Below are 20968 nucleotides of genomic sequence, written 5' to 3' on the forward strand. Positions count from 1 at the left end.
GAACATGATGAAAATGATAACCTTGAAAATATCTGTCTCTTGCATTGCACTATTATGACAATGAGACGCTTTGCATAAAATAACTTCTGGAGCCAGCATTGCATTGTGGTTGTGTATCTGTTTTCATGCTTTGGATGTGTTTGATATTCAGGCAAAATTGCCTGGTCCACGGCTTACTAACAGTATAGCTTCAGGGAAGTTCATTGGCCTCTCAGACTCTTTATCTGTTCAGTAGGGGCAATATCACCACCTGATAGGGCTTTGGGAAGGATTAAGGCAGGATGTGGGTGAAGCACTTGGTAGAGTGCGTGAGACCTGGAGGACACCCTGTAATGACTGTCTTCTTCTTCTTGCAATAGCCTGACTGTATTGCTTTCAGTTTGCTGGACTTAGGCGGGGTTACCCATCCGGCTCTTTGCAAATTAGGTTGCTAACCTTGGTGTGTACCCACAAGTGTGTTTGCTAATTCTTTCTCATAGAGCCACAGGTGATAAGATTAGAAAGTAGGGCCTGGACTTCTTTGTTCTTGTAGAGGTGGTATTTGCACTAGTGGAGATTCGTTTGAAGAGTTTTCTCTTTGTGTGCTTTTAACCCTTGAACTAGTTTTTACTTGTAACACATTTGACTCAAAATGCGTGGCACCTTTTCCACCACACTCTCCGACACCAGATGGGTTTCCTGCAATTCAATTCAAATCAGATCCTTCTGCCTGGAGTTTGTGTCAGACCCCTTAGGTTAAGGGCTCCATCCCAAGAGACTGCCCCCACGTGACTGCAGGTGCCCGTGGCAAAGTTATACTTCTGATTGACAGGCTATAAATTCTGGGAGTTCCCACAACCCCCTCCTCAGGTTTGATGATTCTCTAGACCCACTCATAGAACTCACCCTATTATAAAGCGTGCAATTCAGGAACAGCCAATGGAAGAGAGGCACAGGTCAAGGTATGGGGGGAGGCATGTTGCCTCCCCGCCTCAGGGCACACTTTGATGTGTTTCCAACCCAGAAGCTCTCAAAGCCATCCATCCTTTAGGGATTTCTATGGGGGTCTCCTTATGTAGACACGATGGATCAAATCACCAGCCACTGGTTAGTAATTCACTCTCCAGCTCCCCTCCCCTCCCCTCCCCCAGGGTCAGGGTAGAGGGGAGGCTGAAAGTTCCAACCTCTAATTGTACCTTGGTCTTTCTGATGACCAAGAAAGCTACCAAGGGGCAGGATCCCCAGCCACCAGTCTTCTCATTGGTCTACAAAAGGCACGCTTATCCCCCTGGAGAGTCCTGCCATTTGGGGAGCTGTGATCCCTCCAGGAATCAGGGACAGAGACCAAATATTTATTTTGTATTGTGTCACAATCCTGTACTAGGATGGTCTCCCCAAGCTAGAAGCCTTCTGCTCCCTTCTCATTCAAGCGTTCTGAACGTGTCTAAGGATAAGATGGATTGTTTCAGGCGATGTTGGACAGGGAGCTGGGGGCAGGAGGCCTATCCAGCCTAGGTCAGACTTCTGTCAGGCAGGGGCACCGTGGAAGACAGCCCAGATTTGGAAGGAGGGTGGGTGAGCGTTGCTTCCTCTAACACCGAGGGTCTGTGATGTCCTCTGTGACGTTATCCCCATCAACTCCAACGACTGAGGATTCAAGATTTTCCAGCACCTTAAAACCACCTTTTAAAATAACTCAATGAATTTTATTATATTTACAGTTGTATAACCATCATCATAATTAACCATCTTAAACATCTTATGGGTGTGTGGTAGTGCCACTGTAGATGGCCAAATCATGTGACAGAATGTTACTCTTTTATTGGGTGAGCTGGTTTAGGGGGTAAAAGGAGCCTCTGTGTGCTGTAGGAAAGAATGCTTCTATCTTCCAAATAAAACACAAAAAGTCGTGTCCAGCTGGTCACTAAAATATTACTATAGGGTTATCTTCAAGGAAAATCAAATAGAGAGACTTACATGTTTTTCCCCCCTTTTCTTTGTAATGTTATCTCTGTTAAAATTTCCATGGGATTCTGACTTTTCAGGGATATTCTATATAATGTGTGGCAGGAATAAGCTATATGAAGACAGCATTCTGGAAGACTGGAGAGTTTATCTATTACAAGTTTATTCATTATACATGAAATCCATACTGGTTAGATACAAACAAGATCTAAAAAGTCCATGATACCTATTATCTCATAACCAGCTATAAAAATCTTTAATATTGGTATATTTCATTTGGAGCTTATGCATATTTACATGTCAATACATTTTTAATAAAAGTGGAAGCATGACCTACAGATTGTCTTATAAACTAATTTTTTGCCTTGGCAATGTGTTATGAACATCTATTTATAAGTAAATCTATAAACTTTAATGACTATGTAGTTTCCATTTTGTGGATATATTCTAACTTTCAAAACCAGTCTCCTGTTGTCAGATACTTGTTGCCAATTTTTCACTGTTATAAACATCTTTGTAGGTACAGCTCTGCAAACCCATCTCATTATTGCTTTGGGGTGGATTTCCAGAAGTGGAATTGCTGGGTCAAATGATGAACAAACTTATCAATTTGGCATATATTTCCCAATTGTGCAGTGACTGGGGGTGGGACAGGAGATGGAGAGAATGAATGCAATTGTCTTTTTAAATTGACCTCACTGCAGTATCTATTAATTATAGTCGTGATACAGGATGGCTCTGTGGTTAAGTGTAATTCCTGGCAAAAATGTGAGCCGTGTATAGACTGAGAAATGTCTCTGTCCTGCACTTGTTTAAAAAAAATTTTTTTTTCTGTGTCAGCTTTTCCTATTTCCTGTGTCCTCTTTAACATCCCATGTCAGTCTGTGGAAATGGTCACATGCTTTGTTTCAGAGACTTGACACAAATTGCAGAATGTTCTTGTGATGTCTTTATCTGTAACTGCAGAGAGAGTTAGTTCCCTGGTGGTCTAGTGGTTAGGACTTGGCGCTGTCACCACTGGAGCTCAGGTTAAACAAATAAACAAAAACAAAAAGAAAAACAAAACCCTCCAACCCTTCTCTTCGTAACTGTGCAGAGTTCACCCTGTGTTTCTAAGGGGTTATCGGTCCTCTCCCAAGTGCTTTTTGTGAAAGGTGGCTCCTGACTACTCTGGGCGGGCTTCTTCCTTTTTGCTCTGTCTTTTGAGGGTCCCAGGCTAGGGGTCCAATCAGAGCCATAGCTGCCGGCCTGCACCAGAGCCACAGCAACATCAGAGCAGAACCGCATCTGCAACCTACACCACAGCTCATGGCAACACAGGATCCTTAACCCACTGAGTGAGGCCAGGGATCGAACCCACAACCTCATGGTTCCTAGTCAGATTCATTTCCACTGTGCCATGATGGGGCTCCTTTGTTCTGTCTTTTTTGCTGCAGATGGAAAGAACTAAATATCCCATCTAATACCAAGTAGGAATAGATGTTCGTACAAGTTGCATACAACTGGCGAAGGCATTCTCTCCATGCTGGCATCGTGCAAGCCCTGCTTCTCACTTCCTTAACCCTCTTGTCTCAAGATCCAGTCCTGCCCCCAACCCCAGCCACCTCCCTGGCTCCACTTGTGGTCATCTGGATTTTGTACCCAAGTTCTATGGAGGTGACATCTTCCTAACACTCAAACTAGGAGAACCATCCTATTTGTCTTCATTATCTGGGCAGATCAAAGTTAAGGTGTTGAGACCAAGTCATTAAAAGTGCTTGCTTGGATGGAGTTCCTGTTGTGTGTGGCTCAGTTGTAAAGAACCTGGCTAGTATCCATGAGGACGTGGGTTCTATCTCAGGCCCCACTCAGTGGGTTAAGGATCGGTGTTGCCATGAGCTGTGGTGTAGGCCGGCAGCTCAGCTCTGATTCAACCCCTAACCTGGGACCTTCCATATGCCTTGGGTGCGGCCCTAAAAAGATTAAATAAATAAATACATAAATATATAAATAAAGCGCTTGCATGGAGTTCCCTGGTGGTCTGGCGGGCTAAGGATCTGGTGTCGTCACTGCTGTGGCACAGGTTCAACCCCTGGCTCGAGAACTTTTGTATACTAGGCACAGCCATAAAGAAATAAAGAAAGAAATACAATAAAAGTGCTTGCTTTAGTTTCCCGCATGTCCTAGGAGATGTCTGTAGGGACATCCAGTCTGTTAAAGGCTAGCTCTTGCCTTCCTTACGGATGAAGGGGGGGACTCCACAGGGAGGGGAGCCATTCAGGGAGTGGGGGGAAGGGAAGAGGGGAGTAGTCTGGACATGCTGAGGGTCAGAGCATGCTCTTTCCAGGCTGGTAGGAGGAGAGGCAGCTGAAAATGTTTCCTTTGCAAGTACCTTGCAGGTGATGCACATGAACTCACAAATGGGGTCTCTCCTCGGGGTGGGTGGGGACGCAGCTCCGTTCAGGCCCGCAGGCCTAGAGCGGCCGTCCAGGAGGCTCTGAATGGCCTCTCCCCGTCTCACGTGTGTCACAGCCCCGTGGAGCTGAGGCGGAGGCTAAGCTTCTGCTGCTTAGGGTAAGACGCTACCTTTATTTAGCTCTCTTAAGATTAGGTAATTCATAGCACATCCCCGAGGGGGAGAGGCGGTGGCCGGGCTTTGCATTACCCTCCAAACTGTGGCCTTCCAACATCTATTTGAACAGGCTTTGTTAACGCCGTGTGGAGTGGCTGTAGGTGCCGTACCCCTTGGACTGCTCCCCAGGGGCAGCCCTTCAAGTTCGGGCAGTGTTTCCTCGGGCCAAACTCAGACTATACGTGGTTCCATCCCCTTCGAAAGTGAGAGGGGTCGGTGCATGTGTGACATTGCCTTGGAAATGAATGCGGAATCGGCTTCTGTGTCCCATTAAGGATAACCAGGTGCTTCTTGTTGTTATCAGCATGGACTCAGAATGTTCCAGAACATTTGGCCCAGCCCCCCGCCCCCTCTCCTTAGCCTGAGGCCTGGCGTCAAAATGAGTTGAGAGATCCGGGTTTTGGTCCTTGCTCTGCTACTGGCTTCCAGACCAGAAATCTATCCATTCTGTCTCATGATGCGCTCCATGAACTTTACAGATTGAGAGAGAGAAGGAAATGAGGTTTTACCGGCGGTCGAAACTGTGGTTCAGGCATCCTCTGAGCCTGTCTTCCTCCTGGTGTGTGAGCTCCACCTGTGTTCTTCCCTTCACTGTGGGCTACTCCAGGGCCCTGGGACAGTGACTGTCCCTTGGGGGTGGTGCCACTCCTGCTTCAGTCTTGGCGGAAGGTGAGTCTTAGCGCCCCAGAGCCTCTCACGTACAAGGGGGATGTAACTCTAAGGAGTCTATTGAAGGTACGGGAATAACCAGAGGAATACTGATTTAAGAAAAGATAGCCACAAAAATGACTATTCTCAATGCTTAAGAGAAAAGGAACCCTGAGTTCCCATTATGGCACTGCGGAAATGCATCCGACTAGTATCCACAAGGATGTAGGTTGGATCCCTGGCCTTGCTCAGTGGGTTAAGGATCTGGTGTTGCCATGAGCTGTGGTGTAGGTCACAGATGAGGCTCAGAGCTGGTGTGGCTGTGGCTGTGGTGTAGGCTGGCAGTTGTAGCTCCTATCTGCCCCTTAGCCTGGAAACTTCCACATGCCATGGGCGTGGCCTTAAAAAAAGCAAAAAGAGAGAGAGAGAAGGATCCTAAACTTTTGACAGGGTGCCTCCTGAGAGCTGAAGTCACCCCTGGCGCTGGCTTGGAGTCTGAATGCAGAGAAAGAGGCCCCTGTCCTTCAGTCCTTCACCAGGTGGGCAGGCACCACTCCCTTTTGGAACCCCTCGACTCCTGCCTACGGGGACCTGGATGCTGTCCCTGGGTCTCCATCACCCTCCCTGCATTAGGACTGTGGAGTGTTCCCGATGTCAGAGGTGCTCACTCTGGGTAGCACAGTGGCGGCATCAGTGCGGAAGGCACTCTGGTCCCTGCAAGAGCTCAGCCCCTCCTGGGTCTCTGGGATGCTCTGAGAAACCATTGGCCACGGCCCATGCTCGCCTCACAGGGCACCTGGGCTCCTGGGCACAGCAGCGGTCCAAGAGGGCAGTGCACCCTCCATACCTACCGGGGCAAGAAGTGCTTTTGTCAAAGGTAACATCCCAGGCGGCTCTCCTGGTACGTCTCCTGGTATGTTAGCCTTCATCCAGCACAGAGAGCGGATTTGGTTTCATGATGCATCGTCCTTTCCTCGTCTCCTGGCTTCCATGTCATTCCCGGAGCTTAACTGTGCAGCACGAATGGGACTCGGAGCTGTCTCTCCAAGCCCCGGGGTCACTTGGCCCTGATCACTTGCACTGACTCGATCAGAATGGACAGGTTTGACTTTTCCTGGAATTCCATCGCATTCTTGGCTGGTGGGATGGTGGCCCTCTGGCGGATGAACAGGAATTGAAGGGGAGGCGGTGGGGGTGACGCTCCAGGGTAGAAAAGAAGGGCTCAGCCCGCCTGGCCCTTCCGGCCTTTCGCTGCTGAGTCACCCCGTCGTTTGCTACTGGCTGAAAAGTTCATGCTTCTTGGACTCAAGTGAAAGGACTTACTTTTTAAGCAGGATTGTTAAATGAGCTGTTTGCACCTTCATGCAATTGGTAAGTAGTCTTTGGCTCCAGCAGGCTCCGGCTGCCAAAGCTGTGCGTCCAGTGGGCCTGAGGGCACAGACGTCTGGTGGGTCCAGGGCAATGCAGCAGTTCTCTGACGTGCATGTTTGGGAACAAAGGGTGGATCTCAGCCTTCGCTGTGACATTTCTAGCAGCCCAGGACACCCCCACTGCCTTCACAAGGGAGGTGGGTTGGAAGGATCTTGTGCAGGGGACCTTGTACAAGACAGAGGAGTTGACCTTTCAAGATTTCTGGGGTTGGAGGTCTCTTGTGGCAGAGTGAGTTAAGGGTCTGGTGTTGTCACTGCAGCAGCTCGCGTTGCTGCTGTGGTGTGGGTTCAATCCCTGGTCTGGGAACTTCCACATACTGTGGGAGCAGACCCCCCCCCCAAAAAAGACTCCTGGGGTTAAAGGTTGGGATTTGTTCAGGGCTGGGGTAGGACTTGGTGACAGAAGGGCAATAAGCTTGCAAATTGCTGAGGGAAGAAGGGTTTGATTAGAGTATGATGTCTTCTTTTCCACATGGATGGGAGAATGATAGGTCATAGTTATCAAAAGGTCTCCAGGGCCTGGAACCTCTTCTAGCCGTTCCCACAAGAAGAAAACCTCGGGGGAGGAAGAGGAAAATTGTGAAAGAGGAAGAGACGTGCACGGTGATAAAAAGGAGTCTCTTTTCTCTCGCATCTGTTAAAACCTGCACATGTTAGGCAAAGGATCCTTTAAAATGTCGTTGTAATATCCTTAAAACTTTTTTTTTTTTTAATAAACATCATAGCACCTGCCTTGCAGAGGTGGTGCAATGAAGGTCATCTGCCATTTGACCAGTGCTGGAAGAAACAGGTGCTCTGAAAAGGTGGCTATTTTAAAACTTATTACCATATAAGCACAGTCATGCTTAAATCTCTCTGGAACACCTAAAACCGCCTCCAAGACATGTAAGAGCTTCAAAGTGTATTAACACTGCATTTGCACGCTCTCCTCCTTCAAGCACACACGTGCAGCTTGCAGTTACTGAATCTTCCAGAAGGGGCACTCCTGAGGATGCCACGCCTGGATGAATGTTGGGCAGGACTCAGAGTATCCCTTCCAGGTGGCTGTCCCAAGCCCCTTCACTGCCACCAGGAAGCCTGGGAAGTTGGGAAGCGTTTGCTTCTGGGGGCCAAAGGGCGGGGCTTGGAGCTCGAGCTCACTTGTCTGGTGAGCAGAAGTAGGATGACAAACTCAATAAGCGTAAATACTGTTTGGCCCTGGGCATTTCTCCTAGTTTGTATGGAATTGCCCAGCAGGACCCCTGGCCCAGAGCACTACAGGCAGGCTTCCTCTGCCTGCTGCTTCTGCTGCTGACATCTCCTACCCCAGACACAGGGGGGCGCTACAGCCCCACTGTTCTTCAAGAGACAGCTGGAGGTCCTCCCTGGGTTTGCTGCCTGAGCCTTGAACATCCAGGTTCCTTTGTCCTTATGCGATTTCATATTCTCTGTGCATTCCTATGAGGAATCAGTGGAAGGATGGCAGTGCCCTAAAATAAGCGCCTGTGTGCACGCGCGCGCACACACACACACACACGGACAATTATAAGCAATTTTTATTTATTTACCAAAATAGGATAATCCTCTGCAAGTAATTTTATTATTTGCTTTTTCATTTAATAAAAACCCTAGTGGGGAGTTCCTGTCGTGGCGCAGCGGAAACGAATCCGACTAGTATCCAGGAGGATGCGGGTTCAATCCCTGGCCTTGCTCAGTGGGTTAAGGATCCAGTGTTGCCGTGAACTGTGGTTTAGGTCACAGAAACGGCTTGGATCCTGTGATGCTGTGGCTGTGGTAGAGGCCGATTAGACTCCTAGCCTGGGAATGTCCCTATGCTGAGGGTGAGGCCCTAAAAAGCAAAAAGCAAACAAACCAAAACAAACAACACAACAAACAAAAAACCCTAGTGAACTTTTTAGTTTTTCCCATACTATTTTTTTCAAAGTGTCTTTAGATATCTAGGACTGTCAAATCTGAAGTTTGAAGCCCTAAAGTGTTAGGGTTGAAGATGAAAAACAAAAAGTCCTAACTGAGGTGAGGAGAGGCTTTGAATGATTGCATTTCGATCAGTCCAAGAGTGGTGTCTGAGCAGTGTGTGTTTCCATGGTGTGTGGGAGCCAGGTCACTTTCCCTAAAACTAGAGAAATCGTTGCAACCCTTCGATTCCCCAAGGAGAGGCCGTCTTCCGCACAACCTGCTCCCGTGTCCCTCTGGACCGTTGACAGACGGGCCAGTTCTCCCAGCCACAAAAAGGTGGAATTTAGCCCTCCATCCAGCCAGGAAGGGATTGTGGGGGGAGGGGATGGTGCAAACAAGGTAGAAATGATAGCCCAGGCCTTGTTGTCAGATTGGCACGGGTTCGAATCCCAGCTCTGTTATTCGATGCTCAGCTGGGTGGTCTTAGGCCAGTTGCTCACTTGCTCAGAGCCTCATCTGTAAAGTGTGGTGATGAAACTCCTCTAGCAGGATCAGTATCAGGTCAGTAACACACACATGCACGCACACACGTACACACACACACGTATACATGTATATAGATGTATTTATATATGACATGGCACAATGACTGGCAGATAATAAGCACCCAGTGCTCTGTTAGGGCTCAGCAGACTTTTTCTGCAAAGGGCCAGGCAGTAAATATTTTAGGACTTGTGGGTGACAGAGTCTGTATCACGACTCTTCAGCAACACGTGAATGAAGCAGGTGGAGGATGTGTTCCAATAAGGGTTTATCTACAAAAACAGATGTCAGGGTGGATTTGACCATGGACAGTTGTTGCTGTCCCAAAGAACCTTCACGCGAGCCTCCTAGATAATGTTAAATGTTCTTGTAGCCCCAGGAAAAAAATAAAGAGGAAGAGGTGAAATTAGTCTTAGTAAAATATTTTATTTGCTTCAAATTATCCAACCTGTTGTTGCTGCCACATGCAATTAATGTGAAAGATCAGGAATGAGGTATTTAATGTTTGGTAGGATTTTTTTAAACGTCTGCCGTTTATTTGAAACTCAAGGCCACTCTCACGTCATGCCACGTTTCCAGTGGTCCATCACTAAATCGGACAGCACAGCTTCGGGTGGTGCTTCTTAAACTGTGTGTCCTGACCATTCGGTGGGTCAAGAAATCAATTTATTAGAAAAAAGTGAAATTAAAAAAATGAATAGAAGAATAGAATCTATCAGAGAACATTTCGTATGGAAAGAGTGTGGGTCATTTGCTGCGATTGTGTGTGTGTGTGTATGCTTGCACATGTATGGATGTGTGCTTATGTATGCATGCTTGCGTGTATGTTGTGTGTATATGCATGTGTGTGTGCTTACATGTATGTGTGTGCTGGGTCATACTGAGGAACATCGGCTATATTTCTTCCTGTGGGTCATTGTCAAACATGCTTGAAATTGACTGATTGACAGATGAAAATCAAGTTGTTTTTTTAAATCAGGCTAAATGAGGAGTTCCTGTCGTGGCTCAGCGGTAACGAACCTGACTAGTATTTATGAGGACAAGGGTTTGATCTCCGGCCTTGCTCACTGGGTTAAGGATCTGACATTGCCGTGAGCTGTGGTGTAGGTCGCAGATGCCACTTGGATCTGGAGTTGCTGTGGCTGTGGTTTGGGATGGCAGCTGTAGCTCCAATTTGACCCTTAAGCCTGGGAGCTTCCATATGCCACAGGTGTGGCTGTAAATAAAAGCAAAAATAAATAAATAAATAAATAAAATCAGGCTGAGGCGTTAGCAGCTTTGCCAGGGCTGTGCCAAAGCTATCCATTGACCACGTGACATGTGTAAAACCAGTCAAACCAGTTACTAAATGTCAGGCTGACCACTTCAAAAATACAAATCAGAATTCTCAACTTTTAAAAGTTTGACTTTATTATCGCTATGCTTAGTTTCAAAGGATCCTCATTTTACAGATAGTGAACAGAAACCCGAGAGGTGGCATGCATAATCAAGATCCCAGACAGGAGCCGTGCTTCAGGGTAAAAATGAGACCAGCCTTGGGTCCAGCTCAGGAACAGCTCCTGCTTCACGTGTCCACCTGTGCATGTGGATGGACACCTGGGCCAACTCACCTGGTGACTTAAGTGTCACGAGGTATTTTGCTTGGAACTTTGGAATATAAGAAACAAAAGTTAAAGAGATACTGTGTTGAAGTCGTTCCTTCTCTTCTTGATTCTTTTTTTTTTTTTTTTTTTTGTCTTTTTGCCGCGCCTGTGGCATATGGAGGTTTCCAGGCTAGGGGTCCATTCGGAGCTGTAGCCGCCAGCCTATGCCAGAGCCACAGCAAAGTGGGATCCAAGCCCCATCTGAGACCCACACCACAGCTCACGGCAACGCCGGACCCTTAACCTGCTGAGCAAAGCCAGGGATCGAACCCGCAACCTCATGGTTCCTAGTCGGATTCGTTAACCACTGAGTCATGATAGAAATGCCCGTCTTGATTCTTTCATTGATTCTTCCGCACATTTTTCTGAACATTCAAAACCAAAAGTGAAGTAGGTTCAGGCTCTGGTGCTCTAGCAGTGCATGATCCAGAAGGAGAGTTGTCTTTCCAAGTGTGTCTAAGAAGCGGAGGAGTGTGTCAGAGGAGGTGTGTCAGAGGAAGCGGAGGAGAGCATGTTGTTGCATTTGGTTCATAACTTCATAAGAAATGAAAATAGGAAATTGAGGGAGTTCCCGTTGCGACACAGTGGAAACAAATCTGACTAGGAACCATGAGGTTGCGGGTTTCATCCCTGGCCTCGCTCAGCAGGTTAAGGATCTGACGTTGCCATGAGCTGTGGTGTAGGTCACAGATGCAGCTCGGATCTGGCGTTGCTGTGGCTGTGGTGTAGGCTGGCACCTGTAGCTCTGATTAGACCCCTAGTCTGGGAACCTCCATATACCACAGGTGCAACCCTAAAGAGACAAAAAAAAAAAAAAAATAGGACATTGATAAAATTTAACCCCTGCACACCCAATCCCTCGTTAGCTGTGTGATGAAAGACATTTTAAATAACTTGTATAGTAAAAAGTATTTAAGGTCCATTTTCCTGAAATAAATTCTGAAATATCCCCCTCCTGGTTGGGTTCAGTTTTCTTCCTTTCCTACAGGACTGGGATGTAGAAAAAAACACAGATTTTGGATTCAGGCTGACTTGGGTACAAATCCTGCCTGCACAGCATCTGGGCGGTAAAACTTAGCCATGGTCTCTAAGGCTCAGCTTCCTTGTCCATAAAATGGAGATAATAATTTTAGCCTCATAAGTTTGTAGTAAAGATTAGTTGGGGAAATGTATATTAAGATAAAATAGTTTAAGTGTGGAAAAATGCTTTTATATCTGAATTTTTGATATGAATATGTTTTCATAATAATAGAGCGAAGTTGAGTATAGAAATGATGTAGTTTTTTCACTTCTTCTTCCTTCCAGAAGGGTGCAGTGTAAGGCCAAGAAATGCTTTCTTTCAGTTATTTTCCTGTCCTGATATTTAATGACTGCATTTTTAAGATATCTTTTCTCCACCCGTTCCCATCTCATTCTCACACATATCCAGTTTCCATCAGGAATTCGATGTTAGAGGAAAAAATGGCCTCTTTTTCTGATACTTAAAAATAAACCACGACAAATAAGGACTTTGAGTTGTTGCCATGACTGCCAAACCCTCTCCTGCCCATTATCCAGAGTAAATTATTTATTTTTTTGTTTTGTTTTTTTTTGGGGGGGGGTGCAGATTTGGGGCCACAGGTGCGGCATATGGAGGTTCCCAGGCTAAGGGTTGAATTGGAGCTGTCGCTGCCAGCCTACACCACAGCCACAGCAACACCGGATCCTTAACCAACTGAACCGGGCCATGGATCACACCTGCATCCTCATGGATGCTGGTTGGGTGTGTTTCTGCTGAGCCACAGTGGAAACTCCCAGAGTAAATTATTAATGAGCTCGTCCAGGACTGTTTATCAGTAAACACACAGGTTGTTCTAAGGGGAAGGTTGTATGACTCTGGTAGGGAGAGTGAGGTTGCAGTGCTGGGAAAGTTGGTGGTGGTGGGGGGGTGCTTGCTTCTCAGCCTCCGTCCACAGGGAAAGACCTGAATGAGCCAGCCATTTGCATGAGATCCTCTTCAGTGGCCAAAAAGTCTGTTTTCCTGGCATTTCAGGTGCTTACAAGGCTGAGTGCCTCTCTGAGTCACTTTTCCAGAAGCAAGATGCTTTAAACGAGCACTTTCTCTCATTCCCAGAAAGGGTTGACCCATTCCTGCTCAGATAATCCTTCCCAGAAATTAAGACAGCCATCCAGGGAGTTCCCGTCGTGGCGCAGTGGTTAACGAATCCGACTAGGAACCATGAGGTTGCGGGTTCGGTCCCTGCCCTTGCTCAGTGGGTTAAGGATCCGGCGTTGCCGTGAGCTGTGGTGTAGGTTGCAGACGCGGCTCGGATCCCGCGTTGCTGTGGCCCTGGCGTAGGCTGGTGGCTACAGCTCCGATTCGACCCCTAGCCTGGGAACCTCCATATGCCGCGGGAGCGGCCCAAGAAATAGCAACAACAACAACAACAACAACAACAAAAAAGACAGCCATCCATGGTGTTTGGTTGACCAGCCACAAATTCGTATACAAATTCCACGGGAGAGAGCGGGGAGGCCACTGGAAGCCGAGAACGTCAGGAAGTATATGTTTGCAACTTATTGAGATAGAAATGGCTGTCCTTGTTTGGGTTTTTTTTGTTTGTTTGTTTCTTTTTTTTCTTTTTTGCCATTTTCCTGGGCTGCTCCCATGGCATATGGAGGTTCCCAGGCTAGGGGTCCAATCTGAGCTGTAGCCACCGGCGTGCACCACAGCCACAGCAATGCGTGATCCAAGCCGGTTCTGTGATCTGCACCACAGCTCACGGCAACGCCAGATCCTTAACCCACTGAGCAAGGGCAAGGATCAAACCCACAACCTCATGGTTCCTATTCGGATTCATAAACCACTGAGCCACGACGGGAACTCCTGTCCTTGTTTTTATTTTAACAAGAAGCACGACCCATTTGCCATGGAAAAGCTTCTCAGACGAGGTCATTTTGAGCCCATTTACTTCACTTTTCTGAGCCTCAGTTTCTACATATGTGATATAGGGTTGACCAAATCTTTTAGGAATGGTCGCGAGGGTAAATGCATAGAAAACATGTAGCAAATTTCCTGGCCCTCAGTAAGCCTTTAGTAGCTGCCGTTCTTAAACTGGTTGATCCCTGCACCATATATCCGTATTTCTCTAACATCGCTGAATCTCCTGAAATCTATTAGGATATTCAAACAAAAAGCCTGTTAAAGCTGATTTTATTTTCATTTTCAAGAATAAGGGAGTTCCCGTCGTGGCTCAGTGGTTAACGAATCCGACTAGGAACCATGAGGTTGCGGGTTTGATCCCTGGCCTTGCTCAGTGGGTTAAGGATCTGGCGTTGCTGTGGCTGTGGTGTAGGCCGGTGGCTACAGCTCAGATTGGACCCCTAGCCTGGGAACCTCCATATGCTGCGGGAGTGGCCCAAGAAAGGGCAAAAAGACAAAAAAAAACAAAAACAAAAACAAACTAAGAATTGATTTTCTTTCACTTTCTTTCAGAAGAAAATGCCAGACACTGCCACCCCAGTCATAACATACTGATGCCTTTTCTTCAGTATTGAATTTTGGTTTCTACTAACCATCTCCGAATTTCATTGAAATGGTGTCTGAGGGTGTCAGTGTCTGAAGGTATCTAGAAAACCTGTGCATTTTAAAAGACATGCACCTTTACTGACACAGTAAAAGAGTGAGAGATGAGAGAAGGCAAGATGGGCCTAAGAATTTAGGTCTTCCACTGAAGAGAAAAACCTGGCCATGTGGAGGAAACATAGCAAGGAATGTAGGTAAGGCCCAGAGCTAACAATGTCTAAAGGCTGGTTTTTCCTCATTGCTTTCTGTCTCCTTTGCCTAAATTCTTCTAATTTTGATGAGACAAATACCTGTAGGGTCAAGATAAAGAAATTATCATAGGAAGAGTTCCCGTCGTGGCTCAGTGGTTAACAAATTCAACTAGGAACCATGAGGTTGCGGGTTGGGTTCGATCCCTGCCCTTGCTCAGTGGGTTAAGGATCCGGTGTTGCCGTGAGCTGTGGTGTAGGTTGCAGATGTGGCTCGGATCCCACGTTGCTGTGGCTCTGGTGTAGGCTGGCAGCTACAGCGCCGAATGGACCCCTGGGAACCTCCATATGCCTCAGGAGTGACCCAAGAAATGGCAAAAAGACAAAAAAAAAAATGGAAAAAGAAAAGAAAGAAAGAAATTATCACAGGAGTTTGGTTAGACGATGAATCCGGGGAGAGCATATGGGCTAGCCTGGCTCCTGGTGGAATTGGTTTTCTGAGATAACTTACAGGTCCCAAATGGTGTGCCTATAAGGAATTCCAAAAAAACCATCTTACTGCCAGCCATGCCCCTCTGTAGGATCTTCTGCCTGGGAAGAATGGGAGACACGGCACTGCAAAACTTGGATGCATTAGAACTGAACAAACTCGCTGTGTGACCTTGGAGAAATTACCTAACCTCTCAGAGCCTGAGTTTGCTCATCTGAAAAAAGGCAGATAATATCTTCTTTGTAAGGTTGTGATGAGGAGGCAGTGGGAAACAATCTATGATGTGCTTGTCATGTTGTAAGCTTTCAAAATCTGTTATTCCTCTTGTGTATTGAAAAGCTGTTTCTCTAATTCATAAAGAGGAAGGCAGGGATGGTTTGACCTGGGAGATTTACTGGTCTTTCTAGTTACACTTAGGGGTGAGGGGAAGAGCTTTTGTTTTTGAATATTTCTGTTTCACTCTCTCATTTGTTCACTTTGAGGCCCATTTATAGTATGATCTTGTCAATCATTCAGCATGTGGGTAAATTATCATACTTCCTTAGCTTATTCTCGTACATACAGCATATTTCTGGGAAATTTAACTAAGAGCCTCTCTATGAGTTGTGCCATATTTAGGCAGATGGTTACCTATTGAGTACACAATAGGGCAGGAAACCCATGTGCGCTGAGACTCTGATTATGGTCCTCCTGACCTTGGCACATCCTCTTGACTCCTTTAAACTTTATTATTTTTTTATTGTTATTTTTTATATGTAAAATATGAGATTGGCGATTGGGTTTCTAACATGCTTGTACATCCTCCAAATTCTATGGTTCAAGTTCTCAGTTCTTTGTGTAATTGTCTAATAGCACAAGCTGATGGCCAAACTTCCCTGAAGCTGGTGAATCTTCTGGAGATTTGGAAGTTGGGACACTGATGAATATGCCACAGTTCAAGTCTGGATAGGTATCTCAGCAAGAGAGAAAGCATCAGTGACGAACTGATGTTCCCGAATCCACTGAGCCTAAAGCTGGAACTGCCTGAGACTCATTTAATATTCTTGCATCTTCCACATGCTTGTCATTTTGAATTATGGCCGTATGCTGAGCAGATGGCCTCTGGGCTGATCTCTTTGTTCAAGAGGGAAGAGTTTATATTCATTTATCTGTACATTACTTTTCTAAAACTCATGGGATTTCTAAGGATGAGTTCAGAATTCAGACACACTAGGAGCAAGCTATGTGGGTGAGAACAGGCATCTTCCATGTTCCATGTGGGATCTGATGTCATCCAGAGTTTGGCAAATGAATGTTTCCATATACTTTGAGTTAACATATTTCTAGTATTATGATCTTTCGAAAAGTCATTCTCAGCTCTAGCCAACCAACCATCTAACCACTGATCCAAATGGGCACTTGGCAAGACAGCTTTCACCATTGTTTTGTTCTCTGTACTTGGATTTCCTGAGATACCCCTACCTCACATGATTCCACTCTCTTCTTTTGTTGTGTATGAGTGCATTTGTCTTTCAAACAACCAAAAAAGTCCGGAACAGGACAGTGGGGGAAGATGGCAGGCTATTGCTCAACTTTACTGGGTTGTGGCCATGCCATTTCTCAACTGTCCCCTTTATTCTGTTAACCATCAGTGCTCCATACTTGCCATCAGAACAACTGCTGACCCTTCAGCACTTAGAAGCCCGAAGGACAAGATCTGGGGGGAGATTGATGCAATACTTATCCTGAGTGAGATGGTAGCATAGTGGCTGCTCCTCAAAACACTAGCATTGCCCCCCTGGAATCCAACTGAGCACCGTTCAATAGACATTGATCCGATACCTGCTGTGTGTGAGACTCTGTGATACAGTCTAGAAATATAGAGATGGATAAGATAAGGACCTTGGTCTTGAGTGGTTTACACTATAAGGACAGCAACAGCTTATGTAGAATATACTCTATGCCATGCATTGCTTTAAATGCTTCCTATGTGTTGGCTCATGTGACCTTCAGAACAACGCCACGAGGTCGGTACTGCCATTTTCATCTCGATTTTCTAAGTGGGAAAATGGAAATGCAGAGAGAGTGGGTAACTTGGTCAGTTAGAAAGTGAAAGAGCAACAGAACCAGAATCCAAACCCAGGCAGTTGACCTAAGTCCGACTCCTATGCTGGCATATCCTGCCTGTACTTTCCTCTTCACTGATAACCTCAGTAGCATCTTCACCGTCCAAATCCTCGTAGTCTTTTTCTTATAAACAACCATTTATAAAGTGTTCTCAAAGAAAAACAAAAAAATCTTTCACCCTAAAAACAAGGTGGAAAAAAAACCCCCCAAAATTACTCATAAAGCCCACTACTATTATCATTTTAGTTTATGTCATTTAAAGTTGTGCGTTTCTCATTTTTGTAAAAATAAACATTTTAAAATCTGCATTTTTTTCACTGGGGATTATGTCAGGTCTGTTTCTCTTCAGTATATTCTTCTTCAACATAACTTTAATGCTCAGTTGGTTTGATGTTTTCAAATCATGCTTCCACTGCACAGCTGACCTAACTAATCCCTTATTGTTGGAATTGAGGTTATTTCCTACATTTCACGGTCATAAACTACATGATCACGCACATCTTTGTGTACACCTTTTTTCATCTACGTTTGACGTTTCTTTAGGTGGTTGTGGTGTTTAGGTCAGGAAAACAGAACCAGACTTCAGAATCAAGTTCCAAAGAACCATTTAGGTTCTTTTTTCTCCTGGAGAGCTTGAGAACTAGTAATACTATAAATGTCTTAGGGATGATCTAAGTCATCTTTTACTTTTTTAGGGACAAAATTTTAAAACTTCATCACTTGGAAACATGGGGAATTTTCTTCCTGAGAAACGGATGCATGGCTCTACCAAGGATTACCTAAACCAAGATGGAGCTGGTCTGGGTGCCCCCCTCACCCCTCTTGACGAATCACTCAGTGGAATGAAGGAGAATCACACACAAGAGGATCAGGAAGATACAACACAGATTTAGTAGGAACTTTGTGAGAGTGAAAATGCAGAGAGGCTGACAGGCCAGGAGGGAAAACACAGTGTGAAATAAATAGCAAGCAAAAGACCATCAAACCGTGGTGGTTCAATAGATAGGGGTCGACCTCAGGCTTTGGAGGTCCATGGGGTGGAGGCAGAAGCCCAGCTCCACTTCTTACTTGCTGTGTGATCTCAAAGTTGTTCCACCTGTCTGAGTCTCAGTCTCTTCATCTGTAAAATGGGCTTGTGAGAACACCTGCTTCAAAGAGTTGTTGTGAGGATTTAACCAGATCGTCTAAGTCTAAGTGGTGCTGGCTGGCTGCGTTGCGAGGGGCCCTGGGCTACTGAAAGTTCATCATCATCTTCTTCAGCATCAGCATCACTCCATGGAGGGGATTGTGTGATCCGAGGTCGGGGCCCACACGCTGCTGTGGCATTGAAAACCATCGGGGAGGTTTGCTTTTCCAGGAATGACAGCAAATGAAAGGGTGCCAGGTGACAGCTCTGGGAAAGGATCATCACACTTGCTTCCTGAAGTGTAAGGGGTATTGGCTTGGTATTTCCCCTCTGCTTTCTGAGGCAAACGAGGGCAGTTTGGGGCCCTGTATTGGCAGGGCTGGTACCTCTGACGACAGGGTGTGCAGGAGTGGATAGGCTTATAGCTTGTACTTCAGCATTCCTCTGGTGTTTTTTTAGAAGTTTACAATTAAAAATCACTTTGCATTTAACCTTTCGGGTGCTCTTGGTAGGATCTCCATTCAAAGGGAAAAAAGGGGGAACTCTATTGGTTAAGGTCACTGGGATGTTTAGGGAGTCACTAGGCTGCAGGTGGAGCAGGACTTAGGGCACAGAAGCCATCAGGGACGTTGTGTTCCTGCTCATCTCTTGGCTGGACTTTTCTGGATTATCCTCATTTCAGGGAATGATGGCTTCTAGCAGCTCAAGGCTTACAGCCTCCTCACCGTGGATAATTTCAGGAATAAAAAGTGCCTCTTTCCTGATGCCCCCAGGAAAAGGCCCAGGGAATAGTTTCATTAGCTGGTCTCTCAGGCACACCCGTTCCTGGTCTGATCATTTTAGGAAAGGTTTTTTTTTTTTAATTTAATTTTATTTTTTTAGTTCCGTACCAGTGGCATATGGAAGTTCCCAGGCTAGGGGTCTAATCAGAGCTACAGCTGCTGGCCTACACCACAGCCATGGCAACGCAGGATCCGAGCCTCGTCTGCCACCTACACCACAGCTCATGGCAACGCCAGATCCTCCACCCACTGAGCGAGGCCATGGTTCCTAGTCGGATTCGTTTCCACTGTGCCGCAACGGGAACTCCCAGGAAAGGTTGTTGGATTGACTGGGTCGAGATCACTGGGTTCACTTCTAGGAGCATATGGAAAGGAGCAGTTCCCTAAGGAGATACCAGGAAGACAGAAAGAATGGGAAGAAGGCAGGAGGGGAGGAAGGAAGAAAAAGTTAGATGCATGGCCTCTATAGCGTCATAAAAACCTCATGATTATATGACTCACACCTGAGCCCTGCAATACTTAATTCCAGCTTAGTTTATGAAGAATCATTTTCTTTTCCACCTCCACTTCCATGGATGTGTGGTTTCTAAGGGTGGCTTTCCATCCCCTGAAGCTCCAGCAGTGGCTGTGTGTGAATCCTGCTGCTTCGAGCTCAGGGTGTCATTAGTAGCATAACAGCCACCCTGTGCAGCTTAACTTCTCCCTACAGATTCTAAAAATACCCCGAGGCCCTCGAAACAAACAGTGAGGCCTCGGCGTGCGCAGGCGCCGACCCAGCTGGGCTCCTCCGCTGCCCCAGTGCTGCCACTGGAAAGACAGCCATTGGCTCCGTCAGCTCTCTTCTTCCTTCTTTATTTTCAGTGTGGGCTCACCTATTCCACTGCTTGTGCAGGGGAGAAAAAGAGAGGTGATCGACGGTGCAGAACCGACTGGAGGAAAGGGGAAGAGAAAGCAGCACACTGGTCCACGCTGTCGTTTCGCAGCTCGCTGTAGACCTGAACTAAGATGTGTCAAGAGATCAGCCCAGTCCAGGGAGCAGCAGAGATTAGCGGGGATTTAATATAAAACTCTTTAACCAGAGGTCACCTAGAATAACTCTCACGTATGTGTTCATGGAGAGACCCGAGGACCATATGCGAAGGTTAGTGCTCACAAAAATAGTGCCACAACCTGGGTTATTTTTCCAAAGCAAAGCCAAACCCGATCCCCTTTCTGTGAAATTCTTAGGTGAAGTTGGAGCAGCCAGGGAACCGAGCTCTTTTTGTCTCAAGGAGGCGTCTCGTTTTGTGGGATTAAGGAGCCGAGCGTCTTGGCATCACGTGGGTTGGGACCCTGCCTAGTGCTGTCTTATCAAACCAGTGAGCGCTTGGCTTGTTTGAAACCGGGCCAAGGGATTAAGGGATATAATCAGATGGGTTATGAAAATATATGAGTCATTACAGACCTGACCTTTTATAGATTTCCTGGAAGAATCAGATGTCTCTTTGAGATAATGAACTTGAACCCAGTAGAAGCATGTGAGTAAGGTCTTTTGCTCTTGGTGCTTAATCGAATCTGAAAAGCAGGGTGAAAAAACCCACAGCTTTTTACCAACTCTATGGATGTCTGGACTACATCGAACATTTGTTTTAGCGATTGGGGAATGGCTGTTGGATGAATAGATTGCCCAGAAGTTGTTCTCAGAGCAACCTTTCAGTTGGCTGGTTTATGGCAGGATGCTGGGATTTAAATGAAAAAGTTCAGCCTTGTAGGGCAAGCGTGAGTAAGTTCTTGGGACAGAACGTACATAGCATTGTTTCCATCCATACGTGAGTGGAGGAAGCATATGTACCCTGGACATGTGCTTCTCATTGGAAAATGCGATCAAATGTCTTTCTCTGGACTGGTTCTCATGGAAAGTCTTTGGCATCTTTTCAAGCCTCAAGTAAAGGCTTCTAAGCTCCCGAATTGCTAGGTGGTCTCTCCCAAGGAACGAGTCAGAGGCAGGGGTGCCTTG

At 46.3% G+C, this 20968-nt stretch overlaps 1 protein-coding gene and 1 long non-coding RNA gene across 4 annotated transcripts in view; both read left to right on the plus strand.

Moving 5' to 3' along the window:
• The window catches only part of SLC1A2 (solute carrier family 1 member 2), a 167949-nt gene that overhangs the window by 17696 nt on the left and 129285 nt on the right, over positions 1-20968 (plus strand). The window contains exon 1 of one of the 3 annotated variants that reach the window (XM_005660995.3): positions 19748-20113. The exons of the other annotated variants lie outside the window; for them this stretch is intronic. Within the exon in view, the coding sequence (XP_005661052.1) occupies positions 20085-20113 (29 nt within the window). The 5' untranslated portion in view covers positions 19748-20084. Of the gene's footprint in view, positions 1-19747; positions 20114-20968 lie in introns of those variants that run through there. 3 annotated transcript variants of the gene reach the window in all.
• LOC110259680 lies at positions 5518-18041 on the plus strand. The gene is made up of 2 exons (XR_002342049.1): positions 5518-6574; positions 17760-18041. It is a non-coding gene; the product is annotated as an uncharacterized LOC110259680 (long non-coding RNA).

The sequence above is a fragment of the Sus scrofa genome, chromosome 2, assembly GCF_000003025.6.
Source record: "Sus scrofa isolate TJ Tabasco breed Duroc chromosome 2, Sscrofa11.1, whole genome shotgun sequence".
Classification (NCBI taxonomy): Eukaryota; Metazoa; Chordata; class Mammalia; order Artiodactyla; family Suidae; genus Sus; species Sus scrofa.